This window comes from Magnolia sinica, chromosome 6 (genome assembly GCF_029962835.1).
Source record: "Magnolia sinica isolate HGM2019 chromosome 6, MsV1, whole genome shotgun sequence".
Classification (NCBI taxonomy): domain Eukaryota; kingdom Viridiplantae; phylum Streptophyta; class Magnoliopsida; order Magnoliales; family Magnoliaceae; genus Magnolia; species Magnolia sinica.
The window spans coordinates 96,706,181-96,732,146 of NC_080578.1; the positions used below are offsets into that span (position 1 = coordinate 96,706,181).

The following is a 25,966-nucleotide window of genomic DNA, read 5'->3' on the forward strand; positions in this document are numbered from 1 at the left end:
GTCGTTCAACCCAACGTGCGTTCGTGCTAGTCGAGTTCGTCAAGTAACCCGATTGTCCGATGTATGTTCACCATATATGGACGCTACTGTTTGAATCTAGGGTACCGAACTTACCGATGAAATCCTATTAACTATGGTACCTTGATCCGCTAAGACTCATGGGCCGGACATGGTGGTATGGGACACCGTGGCCGAGCTGTCGGCCTACGCTGGGGTGACGAGCCTCCCTGTAGTGACCAGTGAGCAACCAAACTCGTGACCCGATTATGGTGGTATGGGACACTATATTCGTGCTGTCGGCCTACATTGATTGGTGACGAGCCCTTTGTAGTGACCTTGAGCATACCTGGCTACCGCATTGAGGTAATGAGCCGAACTGTGGTAATAAAGGTGTGATAGGCGTGCATTGATTGGTGACGAGCCCTTTGCTGCGACCTGAAACCATATGGCCGTATGAGATGTCTAGGATTGACGACCTTAGAATGGATCACTGTTTGGATGGTGATATGAGGAAGGTATCTTAGCTTCACAATCCTGCTGTATGAAATGAACTAATAACAACTTAGTAATCATATCCATGCACCGCATTTGCATGTGCTTTGTAGACGTGGCGCACTTTGAGGTGGTGTCATGCGTAACGTAAGATGAAGACGCTGAGGGTGTACGCGTGAGTGCACGCATCATTCTGCATACATCCTTGCATTAACAAGAGTACTTAGGACATGTTTAATTGTTCTGCTTTATCATTACTGCTTGATTGAACTGATAGCATGTTAACCTTTGCTTTACTGTTCCACTGAGTTGATCACTCACTCCCACGTTCTGGGGCGGTGTTAAATACCCACTAGACTCTGTCTTAGGTTCTGATATTGCAAATGTGGATGCGATTTCTGAGGCAGAGCGGGAGATAGATGATGATAAGGCTGCTTTCTCTTTTATGCAGTTTTCAGACGGGTTCTAGTGAGCCTTGTTCTGATGCGCGGGATGCTGAGATTTCTTTTGGAAAACTAAATGATGTAATTTGATACTTTTAATTTTGATAAGTAACACTTTCATTACGACCTGGTATGTATATATACTTCAGGGATTTGCACTTGCACACATATATTTCTATAAGTCTTCCGCTTGCTTTCTTCACTTATCCTTGAATTATATCTGTGCTTTGGCTTAATCTATTCCATGTTTTATGCACTAATACAGTCAACATACATCCATCATTAAATATGTTGCATAAGTGATGTTTTGGAACTCGGGAGCTGAGTTATGCTCGACCCCCGAATTTCAGGGCGTTACAAGAGCCTTCTTAGATTTTTGATGTGTTGGATTTTAGAATCAAACATCTTGCTTGATTATATATGCAAGTTATTTACTTCACATGATTGGCTAAGTTGTTATCCATGATGTACCTTATTCATAAATTAGCATTAATGACAACTAGCCCAAGATCTAATAAGTACTATTACAAACTACTCTAATCAAACAACATAGAATATCAAAAGTTACTAAAAAATTATCCAAATCAAATTGAAACAAGAGAGTAATAAACAAAGTAGAATAAAGAAGAAAATGACAACAAAAGTTAAGAAGCAGCACATTATTTTTATTTTATTTTATTTTTTAATTATTTTTTTTAAATTTAAACAAAAAAGGATTAGACTTCTTTATATAGAAAAAGGCAACACATTTGCATTGAATTAATAATGTGACCTAAACAAAAAACAAAAAGATCCAACATTTTAAAATCGAATGCATATAAAACCAAAATTAATCTCAACTAGAAAATGAATAAAAACGTGAAATGACTAGATCAAGTGCCGCAAAATTTACAAAATTTCCACCAAACGCACTTTTTTTTTTTTTTTTTTTTTTTATTACTTGATACATTACGATCGAGTACCCTGTGTTTTTGTTTCTTCTCCAAGAAGGATAATAGAATTAAAAATTTCCAACAAAACCTAAGTGTACCTCTTCTTTAATGAGATCGTTTTTGAGATTCCTACAATCAAAATCAAAGCACCAATCCTTCTATATTGTGGGAAATTTTCTTAGGGAGCATATCAAAATCAATCTGACTAAGAAGTCATAACTATCCAATTGATGGGAGTTAATCAGCGAGTTATCCCCAGTCCAAGAGAAAAATCAATGGTTATTATCATCTTATCATAGTAATTTATGGGTTATGGAGATCATGCTCTAAAATGAGCGGGTGAAAGCTATGGATTTAAAGAACATACAATACGATCGGCCCCACAGTTAGGTATCTACCCACCTCGGATCAACCCAAGCTGCGCCCAAAAAATTGAGCGGATGCCAAACTCCAATGTCCATAATATATGAGTCATTTAGATGTAAACGCCCACCATTGAGACCTTTTTGAGGCACACTTTGTTGATTGTGTGCCATCTAAATGGTTAGTGGGAATAGTCCTACTAAGATGGATGTAGAAAACAAATATCAGCCTGATCTGAAACTTCTATCACCTTACCATGAGGGTTTCCATGGTGGATTGTTCAATCTCTTAGGGGACGTTTGGCGCTAGGTATTAGATGGGATTAGGTGGGATAGAATTGCATTTGGTCCCGTTCAATTCCATCCAGCATTTGGAGAGGATGGGAAGGTTGGCATCAGGTGGAATGGAATTGCATTTAGTCCCATAAAATTGCATTTAGTCCCATGCCGGATTTCTCTGGATTTTGAAATCCACTGCACATGTGAGCCCTACATTGATGCATGTATTTATCCATGCCGTCCATCCATATGTACTATTTACACGTGGCATTCTGGTTATATATGGTTATATATGTGTAAAAGTGAATGACATCCGTTGTGAATTTCGTCTGTTGATTACAATTTCATGGTCCATCAAATATGATTTTGCTTAGTCCAATGTTTATCCGTAGCAAAATTGCATGGCTAGCTGCAATACCATGGTATTTCCGGACATACATACGATCATTGTATAATAATAATGTTAATCCCATCTAATACAATTCAATACCATTCAATTCTACGGACGAAACACGCTTACTATTTTATGTGTACTGATCCACTTGAGTTTTGGATCTTGTTTGTTTAGTCCTAAGATAAGCTCGCGAAACTAATGGACCAACCGGATGCCACACGTTCATAGCAGTAGGCCCACAGGGATTTCGGCCACATGGACTCTTTGTAGGTGGGGATTACATGAAAGAAATTGGGATAAAATAGCAATTGCACTTGCTGGGGTACAGGGGGCATCTTGATATATTTACTGAATATCCATGCCGTCCGTCCATTTCCAGCACCTTTTTAGGTTACTAGAAAAAAAAATAATAAAATAAAAATAAAAATAAAGCAGATCAAATCTCAGGTGGACCACACCACTGGAAACAGTGGTGATTGAACGCCCACCGTTAAAGAAATCCTAGGGCCCACTGAAATCTTGATTTACCATCCAACCAGTTGATAATGTAAAAAATATCTGAACGAGGGAAAAGACAAATATCATCTTGATACAAATTTCTTGTGGCCCATAAAAGTTTTTTAATTGCCAGTCATCACTATTTCCAGTGGTGTTGTCCACCTGATATTTGGATCTATTTAATTTTTGGGAAAACGTATGGACAGTGCAGATTTACAAATATCAAGGGGGGCCCGAGTCAGGGACCGACAGAAGTGGAAGTGGATTGGTTGGTGTACCTCACACCAGCAATATAGCTGTTGTAGGTACGTGTCGTGCGAAGACGAGCACTGACGCTCCTCGAGCTGAGTTGGAACGGTTCAAAGGAGATCAAAGTTACATGGCCCCACAGTGATATATTTATTATATCTACACCGCTCATCTATTTTTAGAGTTCATTTTAGAGCATTATCCAAAAAATGAATCATATCTAAAGGTCATCTGGACCACACCATAAATAGCAGTGGAGATAATGATTTTCACCGTTAAACAATTTATAGGGCCCACCATAACATTTATTTTACATCCAATCTGTTTATAAGGTCAAAATTGCCTGAATGCAGAGGAAAAACAAATTTCATATTGATCTTTGTGACCCCATAAAGAGTTTCAATGGTAGACCTTCAATCCCCCACTAATTTTTTCAGTGTGGTCCACTTGATAGTTAGATCTGTCTTATTTTCGTCTCAAGCCTTAAGATGAGCTTGGCCAAATGAATGAGCAGTTTGCATATAACACATACCTCGTGATCACAGAACTTGTTGAAGTCAATACAGCAGCTAAATAGCTCGTATAAGGTACACCAGCCAATCTGCTTCCGACGGATCTCTGTTATTCCGATCTGACAGAATCTCGTTCGCCCCTGGAGTAGACACGCACAAAGCTTGCGTGAAATCAGAGTCGCTTTTTAGGTGATCACATCAGCCTGAAATCCATGCCTGGAAAATCAGGCTTATGCAACTATCGGTCAATGTCTTTTAACCGTTCATTTGTTTTGCACGAGAATGAATAATCTGATACTCGATTTATTTTCGTACAAAACAAATGAACGGTTAAAAAACATTAACCAATGGTTCTCGTACTAGGCACTGATATGGCCCACCTGATAGTAATATTTTCCCACCTTTACATGTGTAGAATTCACACAGTGAGGACCACCTGGAGAGCGGGTCTGATCTTTTGTACGTATGGTCCATGTCCCACGGTGACACGAGTGTAACTTCAAAGCGCGCTCGAGCGGTAAAATAACATTTTCTCTACCTGATCGGCTCTCACGAGATTCCGTTCGCAAGGCAAAGAAAATAACGGGAAATGATATGTGGTGGAACTGCCACTTTCCATCATACACGTGAATAGAGATCTATACAGAGCATCAAAACCGTCCAACTAGTAGGACCAACGTCCTATATCGTGTGGTTCATAAAATACAGTAATATGATACTTTTCCCACCTTTTTTATAATCGTACTCTCCAAATTTCAAGGACTAAAAATCTTTATTTTTTTTTGTGCTTACTAATTAACGATCATAAATGAATATTTATAATAATACATGGTTGGGTCCATTATAATTACGGTCTAGATTCAACTTTATCGAGACAAATGGAAGATGAAAGGATGGAGTCTATCTCATTACCATAATAAAAATGTTGACGTTAAATGACGTGCGGAAACTATAGCGCGGTCATGAGGGGCGTCACTGTTCGTTGACATGGATACAGGAGTTCACGTGGGCGAGATCCACGCCGTCCATCAGATGAACACTCTGGTTGTGGACCAAGGCTAAAAAAATAGGCCGATTCAATGCTCACGTGGGCATGTAAAACAGAATCTTAATTAAAACTGTTCAAATTGTGTTCATGGTGGGTATATGCCATCCAATCACTTATCTGACACGTCATCCGACACACCACACTCGAAAATCAGGACACTTCAAGGGTGGTGTGGGCCACACCACGTGAAATTTACAGTTTTAGGCATGATTTTACACTGTTTTCTTACGGTGTGGCCCACTTAAGTCTCCGATTGAAATGAATTTAGGAACCCATAATGAAAAGGTAGCAGAACACCTGATGGACGGGGTGGATCTGATGCGCCATTCCCCCTGCTAGGTTAGTCGTAATCACTCCTCAGAACGGGTACTCATAGTACAGTCCAATCTTAGCCGTTCAAAAGGTGGGAGACATAATAAAAGGCACCATGGGTTACAGAAAAAAAAACAAAGAAGAAGCCCATTTTTATCAGGCGGGCAGCACACTTAAAATCAATAGAAAACAGATGAATGGTCTAGCTTAATGTATGTGGCTCATTTAATGGGTTGTTCCAACTTTGGAGCTTGTGGCCATCATATTCACGGCTCAGATGTTCCATGGAAGTCGCTCATTACTAGAAAATAAAAATATATGTGAACATTTTCTGATTTTTTGAAAAGTAGATTAAGCATCACTTAGTAGACAACGACATCAATGACTATCAGTTCCTGCGGTTCCATTGCACATCAATACTCGAGTTTAATCATTGTTTATTATCTGCTGCCTTCTAACTAATATGAGGTTAAATCCTGTCATTTTAAAAATATTTTATTGCAATTCAAATGTTGAAACATAAAGAAAATATATATTATCAGTGAGAAGTAAATAATAATAAGAAATCTGTCATTGACTATAATTACCAATTGGTTTCACATCCTTTATATTAAAATAATGATTTGTATGCATAAGTTCATTTTACACTCAAAACTGCTCTATTTAGCATTAATAATACTTGGCCTATTTCATAAAGCATTTGACAGGTTTACCAACAGATGCCCAACATTTAGGATGAAAAAGTTAAGGTAGACCAAATAATAGCAAATGGTGGGGATAATGATGCCAACAGTCGATCCTAAGCCATGCAATCCTGGAATTGAGGCCGTTAGGTGATAACCTTTCTTTGGGTGCATACAAAAAGATCAAAACAGTAACCTATTGGCTGGCGCTGATTTTTGATCCCATGGCCTAACATTAGAAAGTGCAACTGATGGATGGATGGAGTGGATTTTACATGTGCAGCATGGTGGGTCCAATCCAGCTTGGTTGTTCCACGTGGACAAAGACTCCGTATTGAGTGGATGCCATTATCCCCAGTGTGTGGTCCACTTGAGCTTTGGATATATTTCGATTTTGGACTCAAGCACTAACATGATTTGGAAAAACGGATGGACGGTGTGGATAAGACATTTAAGTTACTTGTGGGCCCCACAGCTTACTCAATGCGCAATCCGGTATCATGCTCTCTATGAAACAGGTGTCATAGAAGATCCGTGTGTTAGACTTTCATTAACGTGTGCTACATTGGCACGCGTGCTGTCAGTATCCCTTAACAAGGCTTGTGTGGTAAAGCTCCGTTGTCATCATTTACAGAGAGAGAGAGAAAGAGGGAGAGGAAGAGAAGACATTCTGAGTAACATTACATTTGAAATATAAAAGAAGAAATAGATAACTAAATAAAAAAGCATAGAAAACCAAACAGGATTATCGGTAGTGTGACGTCGATGCAACCTCTTCTGCTCGTTCTACTCGTTCTGCTTTTCTTTTCATTCCACGTCTTTGTTCATGAAAAATAGGTAGGAGGAGTGTTTTGGTGTTGGGATCATCCCACTCCAATGCATCCCACCACTCTTTGCTTCCTTTAATCCTTCCTCTCACAACAGATGTTGAGTTGCCCATGGAAAGAGGGATCTTCTTCAGCAGAGGACAATCCGTTATGTAAATCTCAGTCAGGGAAGGGCAAATGATTAGCCGCTTACAAATGCTTTTCAATTTCCCTAAATTATCCAAAAGGAAAGAATTCAAGTTAGGGAGTAGGATGATGGTATTGTTATTGTTGTTGTTATCACCTTCTTCTCCTCCTTTTATCACCTCCTCCATCTCATTGCATTCTATAATTCGGATGTATTGGAGGCATTGGAGGTGCTGAAACAATTCAAGTGACATGACATTCTCCAATACTTCACATCCCCAGACACTCAGGTTTCTGAGGCATGCAAATGAGCCACGCAGCAAGGCTCCCTCACACAGACCCCTTAAATTCGGAAGATCCATTAGATCCAGACAGTCTTGAGGGTAAAGACGGAATTATGGTGCTGTTGTCTCCTATCGGCAACAACCACTTCATGCTACACTCCAAGATGTCACATGACTGCAAGTGTTGCAAGCGAGACAGGCAGTGTAAGCTTGACAGATCGCATCTCTCCATTTTCAGATTGATAATACTATCAGTAAGCATTAAGGAATTGCAACCACCAGCATTTATCTTATTTGTCTCTTCAGCAGATGAAACATAAAACTCTTTGAGGTTAACCAAACATTCCATCCCATCTGGCACTTCTTTGATGCCAGTGTCATTTAGGTTCAAAAACCTTAGACGCTTCAGCTTTGCTAAGGACGGCACCTCCCTTAACCTCTCACAGCTATTTAGTAAGAGCATATGTGATGTAGAGCGGGTCGCGGACAGTTTCATGGCCAAGATGGATCAGAAAAGGCCCGGTCGACGACAGAAGTGATCCGGACCATCGGACCTTAGATCGGCGTATCTCGCAATCCGGAATGAGTTAGCTGACGTAAAATATATGATTTTGGGGTAGAACGAGCTACTTTAGCCAACCAACCCGGCTATGCCGGGTTGCGCAGCTCAGAATTGCGAAAAATCCCTTGATTGACGGTCGTTTCCTTGTTTTAATTTCGTTTTTACTATAAATAGTAAGTTTTAGTTTGATTATAACTCTTCATCCGTCGGGTTTTAAGAGTTGCGCCCAACGTGAAAAGAGCTTAGAATAATTAGGGGAACGGTTTGGTGAAACCAAATAGGACACTTACTATTTTTGGCCGAAAACCTTGCGCACTAGTAGACATCACGACCGTCTATAAATAGTAAGTTTACTATTTATAGTAAGTTGTGGATTCTAGGAGTTTGAGTTGTAGTTTGATTATGATTTCTTTCCCATTGCTTGATACCCCTATTTAAAGGGTTGTGAACTCGTTTTTAATTATTCATTAATCAATTTCGAATTTATTAGAATTTATTTCTATTTTTTGCTTTTTTTCCTCGTGGATTCGAGAAGTCTCTGTGAGGAGTCCAGAGAAGTTCCGTGGATTCGGAATAGTTATCCTCTTGAGGAAGACGGTGCTCGACCTCACGTCCTCCCCTACGTCAGTTTGGTATCAAAGCGAGGTTTCTCCTCGGGTCGATGGCTTCTAACGACGGGTCGGGCAACAATCCCATGGGCAGTGCTCTAGGGAATTTACCTTTAACGACGGCAGCTTTCGAAGTAGTGCAACGAGAGAATCAGCAAGCCATGCAAGGGCTGCAGGCTTCCATCGACCGCATAGCGGATCTCTTGGCGGAAAACCTAAGGCAACTCCGTATTCCTGGTGGCAATCCTCCACCCTCAATTAATCGCCCTGATCGCAGGATAGTACCGACAGTGCATCCAAGGGTCATTCCTAAGGAAGGGGGCTCCAGTAAGGAGGAAATCGACGACATAATCTTTCAACACCCCAGACATGGCGGCGATCGAGTAGATCGAAGGGATCGAGAATTCAAGATGAGGGTTGATATTCCTAGCTTCAATGGCCAACTACATATTGAGGATTTTCTCGATTGGCTTTCTGAAGTTGAGCGATTTTTCGACTATATGGGCATTCCTGAAGCAAAGAAGGTCAAGCTTGTGGCGTACAAGTTAAAAGAAGGAGCTTCTGCTTGGTGGGAACAACTGCAACTCGCGTGAACCAGGCAGACGAAAGCACCAATCCGCACCTGGCAGCGGATAAAGCAACTACTATGTGCCCGATTCCTCCCTAGCGATTACGATCAGGTATTATTCCAACAATACCAAAATTGTCGACAGGTTAGTCGGTCGGTGAGAGAATACGCAGAAGAATTTTACCGCCTGGCGGCGCATAACGATTTGGTCGAGACTGAATCGCAGCAAGTCGCCCGATTCAACGGTGGATTACGTATGGCTATCCAGGATCGGCTCCAGATGCAGTCCGTCTAGACGATGAATGATGCGATCAAGTTGGCTACTCGAGAAGAAGCGTAACTTAAACGTCCTAACACACGGACCTATCCTACTGTAAGGATCCTTGTGGCAGGTCTGCCCCAGGGAACTGCATAGCTTAAGGGGAAGGAGCCCGTAGGAGCACGCACTCAACCTCCTACGTTTGAGAACCGAGATCAGGGAAGCGGGCAAGCTAGACCCCGAAGGGGTGTATCTACTGCTACTGGTCCAAGTAGAATCTCGAACCCCTATGCTCGGCTAAGGCCCGATAAATGTTATCGTTGTGGCCAACCGGGTCACCTATCAAATACTTGTCCCCAGCGAAAAGTGGCAAACCTCGCCATCAATGATGGTAGTGCTGATAACGCTTATGAAGATCCAGATATTGAAGAACAGGAGCATATATACCACCGAGGACGAGGCAGATAATTCAGGTTGGATTCAGCAAGATCACGGCGAGTCGCTCGTCGTGAGGTGACTATTATATGCGCCAAGAAAAGAAGTGCATCCACAGTGGCATAACATCTTCCACACTAGGTGTACGGTGAATCGAAAGGTTTGTGACGTGATCATTGATAGTGGGAGCAGCGAGAACATCGTCTCCAAGGTCATGGTGAAAAAATTGCAATTGAAAACGGAGCGTCATCCCTCTCCATATATAATCAGTTTGATCAAAAAGGTCAGCGAAACCAAGGTAACTGAACGGTGCACCTTATCCTTTTCAATTGGCAAACATTATAAGGATGAAGTAGTATGCGATGTGGTTGATATGGAAGCATGTCACATACTACTCGGTCGGCCCTGGCAATCTGACCGTGACGCCACTCATAAAGGGCGAGATAATATATATATCTTCGTCAAGGACGGCCGGAAGACCATATTGGCCCCTATGGATCCAGAGGGACCACTTGAAACTTCTAAAGTAGAGGGTCGTTTTCTCTTAACCATACGGGACTTCGTGGAAGAATCAAAGGAAACAGGATAGACTTATGCATCAATTGTAAAAGGGAAAGAACTCGAACCTACCAACATTCCTAAAAGACTAAGGCCCCTACTACATGAATTCAAAGAAATCTGGCCCGATGACCTTCCCGATGGGTTACCCCCCATGCGGGATATCCAACACCATATCGACTTTGTCCCTGGGTCCAGTTTACCGAATCGTCCCCATTATCGAATGAGTCCGAATGAGTGCGAGATTCTGCAGGGACAAGTAGAGGAGTTGATCCGTAAGGGTCTTATTCGAGAGAGCATGAGTCCATGTGCTGTACCAGCTCTATTAACTCCAAAGAAATATGGGAGTTGGCGCATGTGTGTCGACAGCCGAGCCATCAACAAAATCACCATAAAATACAGGTTTCCTATACCACGGTTGGATGATATGCTGGACATGCTAGAGGGTGCAAAAATATTCTCTAAATTGGACCAAAGGAGCGGCTACCATCAGATTCGAATACGGTCAGGTGATAAGTGGAAAACAGCCTTTAAGACCAAGGAAGGATTATACGAATGGATGGTCATGCCCTTCGGTCTTTCGAATGCGCCTAGTACATTTATGAGGTTGATGAACCAAGTTCTAAAACCTTTCATTGGGCGGTTCGTTGTGGTTTACTTCGATGATATTTTGATATACAGTCAAGACGAAACCACTCATATGGAACACCTCAAGAAGGTCCTTCAAGTGCTCACTAAAAACAAACTATACCTCAATTTAAAAAAGTGTAGCTTCATGACTGATAGCCTATTGTTTCTGGGTTTTGTCGTCACATCCACGGGCATTCGGGTGGATGAGGAAAAGGTGAAGGCGATCAGAGAATGGCCGGTTCCTACAAATATTCACGAAGTGCGAAGTTTTCATGGACTGGCGACATTCTATCATCGGTTCGTGAAGAATTTCAGTACCATTGTGTCACCAATCACATATTGCATGAAGAAAGGGCAGTTTCAATGGACTAACGAAGCCGACGGGAACTTTGCCGAAATCAAGCGCAGATTATCCACAACCCCGGTTCTTATACTTCCCAACTTCGACAAACTGTTTGAAGTCGAATGTGATGCCTCATATGTCGGAATTGGGGGAGTTTTGTCTCAAGAAGGTAAGCCGGTAGCCTTCTACAGCGAGAAACTTAGCAATGCACGTAAGAAGTGGTCTACATATGAGATCGAGTTATATGCGGTGGTCCAGGCACTGCGACACTGGCGACATTATTTGATTCAAAGGGAATTCATACTTTACGCGGACCATCAAGCTCTCAAATTCATTAATAGTCAAGCTAACATTAACCGTGTGCATGCTAGATGGATCTCGTTTTTGCAGAAATTCACGTTCGTACTAAAACATAAGTCAGGGCAACAGAACAAAGTAGCTGATGCACTGAGTCGCCGTGCAACTTTGTTAGTCACTATGAGCAATGATGTCGTCGGGTTTGAGCGCCTCAAAGACATATATGCCGATGACGTCGACTTCAAGGACGCATGGGTTAGATGCCAAGAAGGTCACCCCGACGACTTACATATGCAAGACAGGTTCCTTTTCAAGGGAAATCGACTGTGCATCCCAAACAGTTCGCTAAGGGAACAGATAATCCAAGAGCTACATGGAGGTGGCCTCAGTGGATACCTTGGGCGAGATAAGACGTGAGCTCTTGTGGAAGAACGGTATTACTGGCCGCAATTGGTACGTGATGTAGGAAAGGCAGTCCAACGTTGTTATATTTGTCTGACCTCTAAGGGGCAATCTCATAATACGGGCCTTTACACTCCGTTACCTGTGCCTGACGGCCCTTGGGAGGATTTATCTATGGACTTCGTGCTTGGTCTCCCACGAACACAACGCGGCATGGATTCGATGTTCGTGGTAGTAGATCATTTCTCCAAGATGGCGCACTTTATTCCATGCAAGAAGACTCTCGATGCAACACACGTAGCGAATCTATTCTTCAGAGAAATTGTGCGGCTACACGGGGTTCCTAAGACTATTACTTCTGACTGTGACACGAAGTTCATAAGCCACTTTTGGCGGACTTTGTGGACTCGATTCGATACACGACTTCAGTTCAGCAGCGCCTACCAAACTGAGGTTGTAAATCGCACGTTGGGAAACCTTCTTCGATGTATTTCAGGAGAAAAACCGAAGCAGTGGGATTTGGCCTTGTCTCAAGCGGAGTTTGCATTCAACAACATGGTGAACCGCTCGACAAGGAAATTTCCGTTCCAGGTTATTTATGGACGAGTACCTCGCCACACACTAGACTTGGTCCCTCTGCCTAAGCTCCCAAGCATGAGCATTGCAGCGGAACATATGGCTAATAAGATCATGGGCATTCATGCGGAAGTACAAACTAAGCTACATGCCTCGAACAAAAAATACAAGGAGCAAGCCGACAAGCATCGACGACAAAAAGTGTTCGAGGTGGGTGACCACATAATGGTCCATCTGCGCAAAGAACGATTTTCGACCGGAACGTACAACAAGTTGAAGAATAAAAAGATTGGACCGGTACCAATCATCCGAAAGATCAATGACAACGCTTATGTTGTTGATCTTCCAGATGACATGGCAATCTCACGGACTTTTAACGTCGCGGACCTGACCGAGTATCATGAACCAGCGTAGGATGAGAACTCGAGGACGAGTTCTTTTGAAGTGGAGGGGACTGATGTAGAGCGGGTCGCACACAGTTTCATGGCCAAGATGGATCAGAAAAGGCCCGGTTGAAAACAGAAGTGATCCGGACCATCGGACCTTAGATCGGGCGTATCTCGCAATCCGGAATGAGTTAGCTGACATAAAATATATGATTTTGGGGTAGAACGAGCTACTTTAGCCAACCAACCCCACTACGCCAAGTTGCGCAGCCCGGAATTGCAAAAAACCCTTTGATTGACGGTCGTTTCCCTGTTTTAATTTCATTTTTACTATAAATAGTAAGTTTTAGTTTGATTATAACTCTTCATCCGTCGGGCTTTAGGAGTTGCGCCCAACGTGAAAAGAGCTTAGAATAATTAGGGGAACGGTTTGGTGAAGCCAAATAGGACACTTACTATTTTTGGCCGAAAACCTTGCGCACTAGTAGACATCACGACCGTCTATAAATAGTAAGTTTACTATTTATAGTAAGTCGCGGATTCTAGGAGTTTGAGTTGTAGTTTGATTATGATTTCTTTCCCATTGCTTGATACCCTTATTTAAAGGGTTGTGAACTCATTTTTAATTATTCATTAATCAATTTCGAATTTATTAGAATTTATTTCTATTTTCTGCTTTCTTTCCTCGTAGATTTGAGAAGTCTCTGTGAGGAGTCCAGAGAAGTTCTGTGGATTCGGAATAGTTATCCTCTTGAGGAAGACGGTGCTCGACCTCACGTCCTCCCCTGCGTTAATATGCAGGTTCTCCAAGTTGGAAACTGATTCTGGCAGATACTCAATACCAGTCTTAGAAAGGTCAAGAACTCTGAGGCCGTTCATGTGATTGAAGAACTTATGAGAAATGTTACCTGAGAGAGGGTTCTCCTGCAACAACAATGTGGAGAGTTTTGGGCAGTTAGGTTCACCTGAAATCATTTCAATTTGATTTCTCATTAATGAGATTTTTTCAACCTCTTCAATAAATTCTTGTACACCAATTGATCCCCTTATCCCTATCCTAGCTTTGACCACAAACCGAGGCCTCTTCCTTGTAATTTCGATGGCCAAATCTCTGATTAAATCATGCATTACTATACTATCTACAAACTTCCTTACCAACATACATACATCTATTAGTCCATTCAATATTATGCGGCCTTTGTCTTGTTCCTTTTCCCAATATCCCATATCCTCTATCAATCCTTCTGCTATCCAATACTTCACCAGCTCTTCATCATCGAATGCATAGTCCTCTGGATACAAAGCACAATACAAGAAGCAAGATTGAATCCTCTCAGATTTTAGTCGATCATAACTAAATTTTAAAATTGGAAAAGGCTGATCATCCATGCCTTCAATCTCCATCGTTGAGCATTTTAACTCCTCTAATGCATTTCTCCATTCTCTAACGTCGTCTTTTTCTCTCATTGCACTTGCTATTGTGATTATTCCAAGCGGCAAACCACCACATTCTTCAATTACAAGCTTTGCAATCTGTTCTACTTCGGGAGAAAATACAACATTAGTCCCAAGCATTTCCTTGAACAATTCCCATGCTTCTTCCCTTGTAAGAACCTCCACTTCAAACTTTTTTTGACAGTTCATGCCTCGGCACACATTTTTTAATCGAGTGGTCAAAACTATCTCGTATGCATTGCCCTCAGGAATCCCTACCTTTTCCAATGGAAATGATTTACATATATCATCTAAGATAATAACAACTTCTCCCTACGCTTCAAAGCCTCAAACAATTTCCTTGACCTTCTCATTTCATCATCTTCATAGGAAATGTCCAACCCTATTTCTCGTGCAATACAATTTTGCAGTCTCTCAATATTAGAATCATTAAATACCGTCACCCAAATGGTAAGACCAAATATTCTAGATCCCTGTATTTTATTAAAGATATGGGTCATGACGGTCGTTTTTCCCACTCCCCCCCATGCTATACACACCAATAGTTTTGATCTCCTGATCCATCAACGACTCCCAAATATGTTCCAAATTTCTTTCCATTATCGTTCTACCCACCAATTTTGTTGTGGGCATACTTCCACTTTCAGGTAATAGATTAGCAAGTAACCCTTCTGAAAATTGACCTTTCTCCTTAAGTTTCACGACCTCTTCAATCTTCTTTACAATACGCTTTCCCAATGCGACACGTGGGAGTGAGAAATCCCTCCATATTTCTTCATAAACCTCTTCTATCTTAGTCACTGCGCTTGTAATATTTTCCACATTTTCCAGCTTGTAACGTCTTGAAAAAAATCCGTACAATGACATGAGTACCACTTCAGGCAGAAATCACTCAGGACCAAATCCTTTAGAAATTAGACGAGAATTAACTAAGTGTTAAACTAGATTACCTGTGAAATTATCACTAATCACTTTAAATACGATCTATAAGACCCAAAACTTGTAGAATCATTAACGCTACATTACCCTGAAATCTAGGATCAATCTCTAAACCCAGTTGCTTTTGGGAGCATTATGAAACTCCGTATCGAACTTGGACCGCACGTCGAAAGTCTGATTGCCCTAAAACTATACGGTTATGACCACATTACTGGACTTGACAACTACCTCGGAAATCAAGTTCTAATAGTACCCAGAAATGCACAACTTGAGCCCGGAGTCACTACAAGAAAAATGGGTAAAGGCTACGACCAAAAACCATAGCAAAAGTCCTTTTGCTACGAATATGATCCGTAGCATGTCCGTCGCTATTGGTGAGGTAGCTAAAGGTGTAGCTACGGATTATATCTGTAGCAATAGATACCAATAGCTACGGATTATAGCTGTAGCAATAGATACCAATAGCTACCAATATATCCGTAGCAATAGATACCAATAGCTATGGATTATATCCGTAGCAGTAGATGCCAATATCTACGGACAATATCGGTAGCAATAGATACCAATAGCTACGGATTATCTTCGCAGCTATTTTTTAAAAAAATTGTAATAATACGACCTGTTTCCATTGCAAGAACCTGTGGTGATTGATAACTCATCTAAGCTTAAAATAGTACATAAAATGCAATCAGAAAAAAAAAATGATGCATTTATTACAAATAGCAATCAAATCATACAATGCATCATACATTCACATTTCTAAATAAACAACACTTTACTTTGCTCAACCTATCATAAGAATTACAACTAAGACATGCCCTCATGTGCAAGAAACAAATACACTCCAACACAGTAAACACCCTCCATATGCATTCAATAATGCTCACATTTTTATAGAATTTTCTTCCTTCAGACAGTCAATTTCAACAAATGCAGAAGATAGAGCTTCTTCTTTCCTTAAAACTGCAGATGTAACTTCTGTGGACTTCGACACAAAATCACTTTCAAGTTTTGAAACCCTTCCTTGTGAAAATGAATTTCATCCTCCACTGACTTATTTATCTTGTTAACTTGTATAAAACAACATTTGTAGACACAATCAAACAAGCATGCCTTTGTACACATCTCAAAAGAAAGAAAGACAAAAAAAAAACACTTATATATGAAGAAATCAAGAATGTACCTACAAATCTTCTAAACTATGGCAAAATCCAACATGAGTAATGTATTCAAACCTAGGATGAACTTTTAAACTCAAAACCTAGGTCTAGGTTAAGGTTATAGGTTTAGGTTTAGGTTTAGGTTATAGGTTATAGCTTTAGGGAATTGAGAATAGGTTAAGGTTTAGGTTTAGGAATCAAGTTCGGGTTCGGGAGCAGGTTTAGGTTTGGGTTTTCAAGTTTAGGTTTAGGTTTAGGTTAGGGAGTTGGGATTAGGATTAGGTGTAGGTTTAGGTTTAGGTTAGGGAGTTGAGATTAGGATTAGGTGTAGGTTTCGGTTTAGGGATTTGAGAATACATTTAGGTTTTAGGTTTAGGGTTAGGTTATAGGTTATAGGTTTAGGTTTAGGTTTTAGGTTATAGGTTATAAGTTTAGGTTATAGGTTATAGGTTATAGGTTAAGGTTTAGGTTATAGGTTTTGGTTTAGGTTAATGTTATAGGTTTAGGTTAAGGTTAAGGTTTAGGTTTAGGTTTAGGTTATAGGTTTAGGTTAAGGTTAAGGTTTAGGTTTAGGCTATAGGTTATAGGTTATAGGTTAAAGCTTTAGGGAATTAAGAATAGGTTAAGGTTTAGGTTTAGGAAATCGGGTTCAGGTTTGAGATCGGGTTTAGTTTGGGTTTTCAAGTTTAGGTTTAGGTTAAGGAGTTGAAATTAGGATTAGGTGTAGGTTTAGGTTCAAGGATTTGAGAATACATTTAGGTTTTAGGTTTAGGTTTAGGTTTTAGGTTTAGGTTAAAGTTAAAGGTTTAGGTTAAGTTTAGGTGTAGGTGTAGGTGTAGGTTATAGGTTATAGGTTATAGCTTTAGGGAATTGAGAATAGGTTAAGGTTTAGGTTTAGGAAATCAGGTTTGGGTTCGGGATCGGGTTTAGGTTTGGGTTTTCAAGTTTAGGTTTAGGTTTAGATTAGGGAGTTGAGATTAGGATTAGGTGTAGGTTTAGGTTTAGGGATTTGAGAATACATTTAGGTTTTAGGTTTAGGTTTAGGTTATAGGTTATAGGTTTAGGTTTAGGTTTTAGGTCTAGGTTTATGTTAAGGTTAGATTATCAGTTATAAGTTTAGGTTATAGGTTATAGGTTATAGGTTAAGGTTTAGGTTATAGGTTTTGGTTTTGGTTTAGGTTATAGGTTTAGGTTTAGGTTATAGGTTAAGATTAAGGTTTAGGTTTAGGTTTATGTTATAGGTTAAAGCTTTAGGGAATTGAGAATAGGTTAAGGTTTAGGTTTAGGAAATCGGGTTCAGGTTTGAGATCGGGTTTAGTTTGGGTTTTCAAGTTTAGGTTTAGGTTAAGGAGTTGAGATTAGGATTAAGTGTAGGTTTAGGTTTAAGGATTTGAGAATACATTTAGGTTTTAGGTTTTGTTTAGGTTTTAGTTTATAGGTTTAGGTTATATGTTTAGGTTTAGGTTTTAAGTTTAGGTTATAGGTTATAAGTTTAGGTTATAGGTTATAGGTTATAGGTTAAGGTTTAGGTTATAGGTTTTGGTTTAGGTTAAGGTTATAGGTTTAGGTTTAGGTTTTAGGTTCAGGTTAGGTTTAGGTTATAGCTTTAGGGAATTGAGAATAGGTTAAGGTTTAGGTTTAGGAAATCTGGTTCGGGTTCAGGATCGGGTTTAGGTTTGGGTTTTCAAGTTTAGGTTTAGGTTAAGTAGTTGAGATTAGGATTAGGTGTATGATTAGGTTTAGGGATTTGAGAATACATTTAAGTTTTAGGTTTAGGTTTAGGTTATAGGTTATAGGTTATAAGTTTAGGTTATAGGTTATAGGTTATAGGTTAAGGTTTAGGTTATAGGTTTTAGTTTAGGTTAAGGTTATAGGTTTTGGTTTGGTTTTAGGTTTAGATTTAGGTTATAGGTTATAGCTTTAGGGAATTGAGAATAGGTTAAGGTTTAGGTTTAGGAAATCGGGTTCGGGTTCGGGATCGGGTTTAGGTTTGGGTTTTCAAGTTTAGGTTTAGGTTAAGTAGTTGAGATTAGGATTAGGTGTAGGTTTAGGTTTAGGGATTTGAGAATACATTTAGATTTTAGGTTTAGGTCTAGGTTTTAAGTTATAGGTTAAGGTTATAGGTTTTGGTTTAGGTTTAGGTTTAGGTTATAGGTTTAGGTTAAGGTTATAGGTTTAGGTTTAGGTTATAGGTTATAGCTTTAAGGAATTGAGAATAGGTTAAGGTTTAGGTTTAGGAAATTGGGTTCGGGTTTAGGATCGGGTTTAGGATCGGGTTTAGGTTTAGGTTATAGGTTATAGGTTTAGGTTAGGTTATAGGTTATATGTTGAGGTTTAGGTTATAGGTTATAGGTTAAAGTTTAGGTTTTAGGTTTAGGTTTAGGTTTAGGTTTTAGGTTTAGGGTGTGGTTTAGGTTAAGGGTGTGGTCCCTGCAAATACAGATATAAACACGGTCTGTCCAAATAACCAGGCCCCTTCAATGTTGTTCATAGGAAATGGACAGCTTCATCATGGTCATAACAGCGGTTCCCACCTTCCAGGGACCCCCACTCAACATCCGGATAGATCCGATACACATCCGGATCTACTTCACCAATTCCGAGATAATACATAAATACGGGCCTGTCAAAATAGTCAGGCCACCCATATTGCTGTCCATAGGAAATGGACAGCTTCATCATGATCATACTAGTGGTTCCCACCTTCCAGGGACCCCTGCTCAACATCCAGATAGCTCCGACGCACATCCGGATCTGCTTCATCAATTTCGAGATAATATATAAACATGGGCCTGTCCAAATGGTCAAGCCACCCATATTGCTGTCCATAGGAAATGGACAACTTCATTATGGTCATAACAGCGGTTCCCACCTTCCAGGTACCCCTGCTCAACATCCGAATAGCTTCGAAGCACATCCGGATCTACTTCAAAAATTTCGAAATAATATATAAACATGGGCCTGTCCAAATGACCAGACCACTTCATCAATGAATCATATAGTATAAAGGAAAGAAGACTCACCAATTTAGCTAGTAAGGAGAGAAAGTGTGAGTGCTTGGAATGTCGCCCTTTCTTTGAATAATGGATGCATATTCCACAATGCAATCTGAGAATGAGTAAGTTTTTTAGTTTCTACGACAATGCATATGGGCACAAATTTACAAATAAAGATTTTAAAGATTGTAAAATAGAGTAAATGATTATATTAACTTCCAAGTATTAATTAAGAAGAAAAATGTAAATGATGATGGTAAAGAAATCTCAATATATTAAATTATTGAAGGACAATGAGATATACCAAGACTACGGGTGCCCAAAGCAAAATAACTGCACCAATGTTGTACTTAGATGCATTGACAGAACAAAAAAAATTATACGAATGAAATGACAAAAAGCCAGGATATCATGGACCAAGAGGAAGATGAGTACCCTCAAGAAAAAACTCATGCCAAACATATTTAATGCGACGAACTTTCAGTATGTCTTTGGTTGGCTTCACCAAAGGTTTTATCTGCACTAGCAAGACAGATTAATAAACAACACCAATAAAACAGAAATTTACTTGGATGTAAAAGCTGAGTGCCAATTTACAACACAGAAGCAACAACCAGAAAATTGTATATCTGAAAATATAAATAAAGAGCTAAGATTTGAGTACATCTGAGTGAAAAATAACCAAGATGTACTGACGACACTGCCCGTAGAAAGTCAATACCCCTTGGATAACTCAATCCTCTATTAATGCAATTAGCATTTCTAAAGGAAATTTAAAAATAAATAAATAAATAAAATTTAAATCTGCCTTCTAAATTGTACTTACCGATAGTTGGAATTGTGGTAACAATCTCCCCCAGCTTGAGCTTGAGTCTGTTTTCTATTACAATTAGCGAAATCAATATGAACTTACTACAATAGGTTCCAGGTCATTGGATGGTTATGATCTTCTGATCAGTGTGACTTTCGGCCTCTATGCTCTGTCCACAATGGCATCATGACTTAGTCCTTATGGACTTACATGGATGCCACATGCCCAATGGATGAGTCACCACCATTTTGAAAGTGATGCCAAACTAATAACACTAGTCTGACTCTTAAATAGTAGTTGTCAATTGTCATGGACTACCTCAGGCATTACATGTTCACTAATTGAAAGGAAACATAAATATGGCCTCATAAGTTAGTAATCATTCTTATAAATGACAGCTTGCTTGAAGCTAGCTCCATGGAGAGGCTGTCCTCTTGAGTTTCGCAGGGACTCTTCCAGATAGAGAGTTTCCATTAAGATCCCTGCACCATGGATCAAGTTCAACTTATTTGAATTGCCTGTCATGTACCAAAATCGAATGAAAATCAAATGCGTGATAGATTTAAGTGTATTCAGTGTTGAAGCAAGTTCCCAGCTTCAAAAAAATAAAAATAAAATGGTTGAAGGAAGACATGTCAAAATATATCCTGCTTTTCAAAATGAATAGCAATTCCTCACGAAAAAAATATGCATTTAATCACTGTAAGCCTCCAACCTTACCAGCAAGGGCATCCAAAATGCCTTAAAAGAGCAACCACTGCCATTCCCTGCAAAAAAGAAGAAGAAAAAGCCATGCTAATAGTTATTACAATCTCAACGAGCATGTCATCCTGTATGCAAAATCCAATGTCAGATTTTCTTTCCTCAAAGAACATGTAACGATAATCACCTGTCATTTACTTGTCTCAAGAAACTCATTAACTGAAAAGGCAATCCTGCATTCAGAGTGGTCACATATGGGTCTGATACACTTTACATTATAGAGGTATGATTAATGAAAATTATTTGTTCTCATCGTTATTCAGTAAGTTCAAACTGAATCTGCCTGATTCAAAATTTTATGCATTAGAACAGTTTAGGGAAAGAATAACAACAACTCCTAATCCCCAAAATGGACAGGGAGCTTATGTTATGGTTCTACCTAGCAAAGGACACATGCAATCTGATTTAGAGAAAAAGAAGCAAAATCTGTGAGGCCAAATCTGATGTCCAATGTTTGGGACATATTACCAACATCAAACATTTACAAGAATGCACTCCTTGATGGAACACAAATAAGTAAAAAGACATTTACAAGAACTGCATATAGACTAGGGGTTGTTTGGATGCCCAGAAGTTGGGTTCCTGCAAGTTTGGGTTCCACCAAAATTTCTGATTTCATGTGTTTGGATCATTTTGTTCAGACGTAAAATGTTATCCTAGCAAACTCAAACTTCTCCAAAAACAGGAAACCTTAGCCCCAGTAGTAAGATGTCGTGTGCTTAAATGTATTCTCAAAGGGAGCCACACACCCATTTCCTCTCACTTTCCATTTGCGCAGATCCTCTACAATGTTTGCAAGAATAAGCTTATTCTACAAATGTTGTGGGTGGGGACCACCACGGTGTACGTATGACACTGAATCCATCGAGAAGGATTAACCAACCATGAAAAAGGGACTCTCCAAAAATTAGACCAATCCAAAAATTAACCATCTCCCTTTAACTGCACTCCCTGAACCAACGGACACTCACACACCCTTCCATGGAATGTATCCTGAAGAAACAATGCAACTATCAGCATGCATGGAAACATCTCAACTTGTATGTCGGCCTAATTGTACCCTTTAATACCTTGCAAGCAGTAATGTTGGCAGCCTTGTCTTCCCAGTAACCACCATTATTGTTCAAAGACTCATTTGTCTCAATATCCTTGCCTTCCCGACTGCTGCAAAATTTTGGCAATGTTGGGTTTTCCAGTCTCTTTCTCCTCCGACTTCAGTCTGGGACGTTGCATGTTATGGAAAGCCTTCATTCATTTCATACTTACCAAGTATGACTCTAAGGGCCTCCACGATGGTGTCCTTGGGTATGGTCACAAAGGGCTCCTGTTGAAGCAGATATGTCTGGAAATGGCATTCAAACTGGCTAAATTCCATCAGATATTATAACTCAGATACATGACAGTAATTCAAAACCATGTTATAGCCCATAGGACAGGTCATGCTGAGAGTTTGGCAAGTATCAGGTATGACAGATCACTCCAAACCCGAAATTCTAGGCAACTGGGTATTGCAAGCATTCAGTTAGATTTGTCAATAATATAGCCATGCCATGGTGCAACCATTTTGCTGACACTTCATCCTCTTCCACCGATGAATTCCTCGTTACCGGAGCCATTGATTTGTTATTGATTTGTTGGGCCATCATTAGCTACAAATTGCAACGACTGAACCATCCAAATTCCAAGCCATCCATTTTATGAATGCTGCCCCATCAAAATTTTACATGCCCCAGACTTCCTTTCTGAACTTTCCATTTTTGTGCCATGAACGTGGTTGGCTAGAATGTGCTACAGTCTGCAACTTGGGCTATGTGTTGAGCATGGTGTGCTACAGTCTGCTGTGCATGTTTTAGAGCATCTGAAAATATGGCTACCTTCCAGTAGCTAAAAGAGAGCTAACACTTCCTAGTGTTACCATTATAGCCATATTGGTAAGTTTTTTTAGCAATAGTCCATTCTCCATCAAGATTCAAGATCATGGTCCACTTGAGAAACCATCTCCCTAGTTTTAGAACACTTCTTAAGGAAATTATGCTTAAACAGAAATTATACAGAACTCAATATGTGTAGAGCAATAAATTATAATAATGGTGTCTTTGGAAAAAGAAAAAAGAAACTATTAACCTTCAAACCACAAGGTATGGCAAATGTTGGCGCCGATTGGTGGAGGTGGCGGCGCTGGTGGAGTACAGAGGTTGCAACAGTGAATTACAGGGAAGGTGGCCGTGGATACAGATTGTGGTCACGGGGGTTGAAGCAAATGAAAAATCCTCTATACTGAACCAACTCGACCCAAATACACATGATTATTCCTAAAACAAACCAAATTTCAAGTTGGGTCTGCGTTTTCTAACCCCAAATGTGAGCCAAGGGCCTTGACACCTGTCCTAAACTTGATTTGGGTCAATCAGTTTTCGGATTGACCAAACCCAAGTAGCAGCCACAATAGGGATGATTGATATACGATTACAATAACCACAACACAATGTAGTTGCTTACCTCTACAAACTTGCTGCTGACACTCGAATCACCCCCATTGATGGAATCTCCGTCAACACCGATGCTTTCCCTCTTGCGTAGAAGAGAGGGGGAGAAAAGATTGGAAATGGAAAATAAAAATCCTAGCCCTATAATAAGAAAAGGGGATGATCAGAAATTTAGAAGGAGAGAAAAGGGGGAAGAAATGGGAACGAGAGGAGAGAGGGCACTTTTTTTCTTCTTTTTTTAAACGTGCAAAGGACATCTTTATAGTAAGGAAATTTCAAAAGTAACAAAGATACAGGAGAGCACCAGACCCACAAAGATCGAAATTGCAGCCTTTGTGTCTATATATACATCAAAGCATATAGAAAGATCATGGTGGCAGAGTCTAAACTCACAAGATTTAATGTCCTTGAAGAGAATGAACACTACTATTTCTTGCATAGATACTTACCTCTACAAGAATTTGTTGATGCTTGCAGTTAGCGTAGTTTTGGGGACTGCGCCAATGATTGCGTCTTTCTTCTCGCCATTTTTGAAGATGATGACAGTCGGGATGCTGCGGATTCCATATTGGGTTGTGATTGATGGGCTCTCATCAGTGTTCACCTTGAAGCATTTCAGCTTCCCAGCATAGTCCCTTGACAATTCATCTATTATGGGATGGATCATGTGGAAGGGAACACACCATGGAGCCCAGAACTCGACAAGCACAGGAAGGTCAGCCCCAAGGATGAGCGGCTATAGTAATTCAAATGGGTCCTCAAAGTCCAACATGTGTAGCAAACTATGGGACTTAAATTAGCCTCAACAATTTGAGACCAAAACTATATTGCAGATTACTATGAAAAGCTATTTTTTTTTTAAAGGGCATAATACAGCTTCCATGATGATACCATTTCCTACTAAAATGGACAGTGGTAAAGACTTTTAAGCTTGCATAACAACTAATGACTTGCTTGTCTCTTCAAAGAAATTGAAGATCTTAAGAAAACAATTCCTTTCTACTTACTCAAGATTGCATTTGGCCAGATGGAATTATGATACTTCAAGAGTTTCCCCACATTACAATAGAACCAACATGTTGATCAGCGGAAAAAGAAAAAGAAAAATTCCTTACTTTCCTCATTTGACCATTCTCAAATCAACAGTTGTAACTGCAATCCGCAGTGATAACAAATCTTGTAATAATTATAGCATTTAATCATGACAATAAGTTCAATTCTAATAATTTTTCAATCTTGAATTATACAAGGCTCAACTCGAAATAGTACAGTACACTCAGGTTTCTAGTTCGTAATAGTGGGCTCCATGGTTCAATGATTCAAACCATTGATTTGATCCCCCCATTGAATCTGTAGCCTTTTATCAAAAGAATGTGGACCAATGCTGTATTTCTTACTTAACCATCAATTTGCTAGCCACCAGTTGAAAGGATAGGATTTTCCAATCTGCGAAAGTTCTTAGGGGCAGGTCATCCACCATCATGTAGACCACACAACAGGGGACAGTTGGGATGGGACGCCCACCGTTAAAAACCTTCTAGATTGTGTGTGGGGCCCAGTCTGTTGGGTGCATGACATCTAATCAGTCTAACAAGTGTGACCAACTTAAAAGCTGAACACGATAGCATGTAAAACAGTCTACACAGAAACTCTTTTCAAGTGTGAAGTGTTTACAATTTAAAATTTTACAAGCATCCAAACGACCCCTAATTACAATAAACAGAAATCAGAAAAAAAAGGGAAATGAAAATTCAGAATCAAAATTCGAATTTACCTTGGCTTTGGTAGATAAGGCAGACCCTCCAAGATCCCCCATGTGGATCTCACTCCGGTCAGTGTCCATCATGATCACGACTGCATACCCCTTCTCATCATTCAGCCTGCGGACGTTGTCGATTATGTGGCGGTGCCACTCACTCGTGTCGTGGCACATGTTGATCAGCGCGACGTTCATCCCGCCAACGGCCAGCGCCTCCAGCTGCTCGAACCCGCATGTGGCGGGCCCGATTGTGCACTCTAGCTTGGTCCGCCGCGTGCTGTGGAAGCCGTTCTCCTTCAGCTCCGTCTCCGTCACCGAGTTAACCTCGATCGCGCCAGTGTCGTAAGGAGGCAGAGGTGCTGCCTTTGACATTGTCAGTGGATAGGATGGAGGATGAGGAATCAATGGCTGAGATCGTAAGGCAGGGAAGGGGGATGCGTTTACGATTGAGATGGATTTGGGAGAAGGGGAAATTGGAGAGCTTGGAGATGGATTGGTTTGGAGAGGAGAGAAGAATTAGAAAATGGAGGGTT

General features: G+C 40.2%; 2 protein-coding genes across 5 annotated transcripts; both read right to left on the minus strand.

The window, feature by feature from the left end:
- Positions 1 to 7,487: 7,487 nt before the first annotated feature.
- LOC131249751 (probable disease resistance protein At1g61300) lies at positions 7,488 to 14,709 on the minus strand. The gene is made up of 2 exons (XM_058250515.1): positions 13,838 to 14,709; positions 7,488 to 7,887 (listed from the first exon to the last, which is right to left on the minus strand). The coding sequence occupies exons 1-2, from the start codon at positions 14,707 to 14,709 to the stop codon at positions 7,488 to 7,490; spliced, it is 1,272 nt and encodes a 423-aa protein (XP_058106498.1).
- A 5,333-nt stretch (positions 14,710 to 20,042) lies between these two features.
- Positions 20,043 to 25,392, minus strand: LOC131249184 (thioredoxin M-type, chloroplastic-like). 4 transcript variants are annotated; one of them, XR_009172697.1, is made up of 4 exons: positions 23,688 to 24,128; positions 22,259 to 22,512; positions 20,442 to 21,193; positions 20,043 to 20,132 (listed from the first exon to the last, which is right to left on the minus strand). XR_009172697.1 is itself a non-coding variant. In XM_058249802.1 (4 exons), the coding sequence occupies exon 1, from the start codon at positions 24,339 to 24,341 to the stop codon at positions 24,126 to 24,128; it is 216 nt and encodes a 71-aa protein (XP_058105785.1). In that variant the 5' UTR covers positions 24,342 to 25,392; the 3' UTR covers positions 20,720 to 21,193; positions 22,259 to 22,512; positions 23,688 to 23,815; positions 24,124 to 24,125. The 4 variants fall into 4 exon arrangements, 3 of the variants coding, with proteins under 3 accessions (XP_058105785.1, XP_058105786.1, XP_058105784.1); XM_058249802.1 differs by lacking the exon at positions 20,043 to 20,132 and having other exon boundaries at positions 20,720 to 21,193; positions 23,688 to 23,815; positions 24,124 to 25,392; XM_058249803.1 differs by lacking the exon at positions 20,043 to 20,132 and having other exon boundaries at positions 20,720 to 21,193; positions 24,124 to 25,392.
- Between the last annotated feature and the right edge of the window lie 574 nt (positions 25,393 to 25,966).

Excerpts from the sequence above, each read along its gene's own strand:
- LOC131249751 (XM_058250515.1), bottom strand. The coding sequence starts at position 14,709 with ATGAACTGTCAAAAAAAGTTTGAAGTGGAGGTTCTTACAAGGGAAGAA. Across the intron at positions 7,888-13,837 it reads AACGCAGGGGAGGACGTGAG|CTGTGAGAGGTTAAGGGAGG; the intron begins GTCGAGCACCGT and ends CTTACTAAATAG.
- LOC131249184 (XM_058249803.1), bottom strand. The coding sequence starts at position 24,341 with ATGATCCATCCCATAATAGATGAATTGTCAAGGGACTATGCTGGGAAG.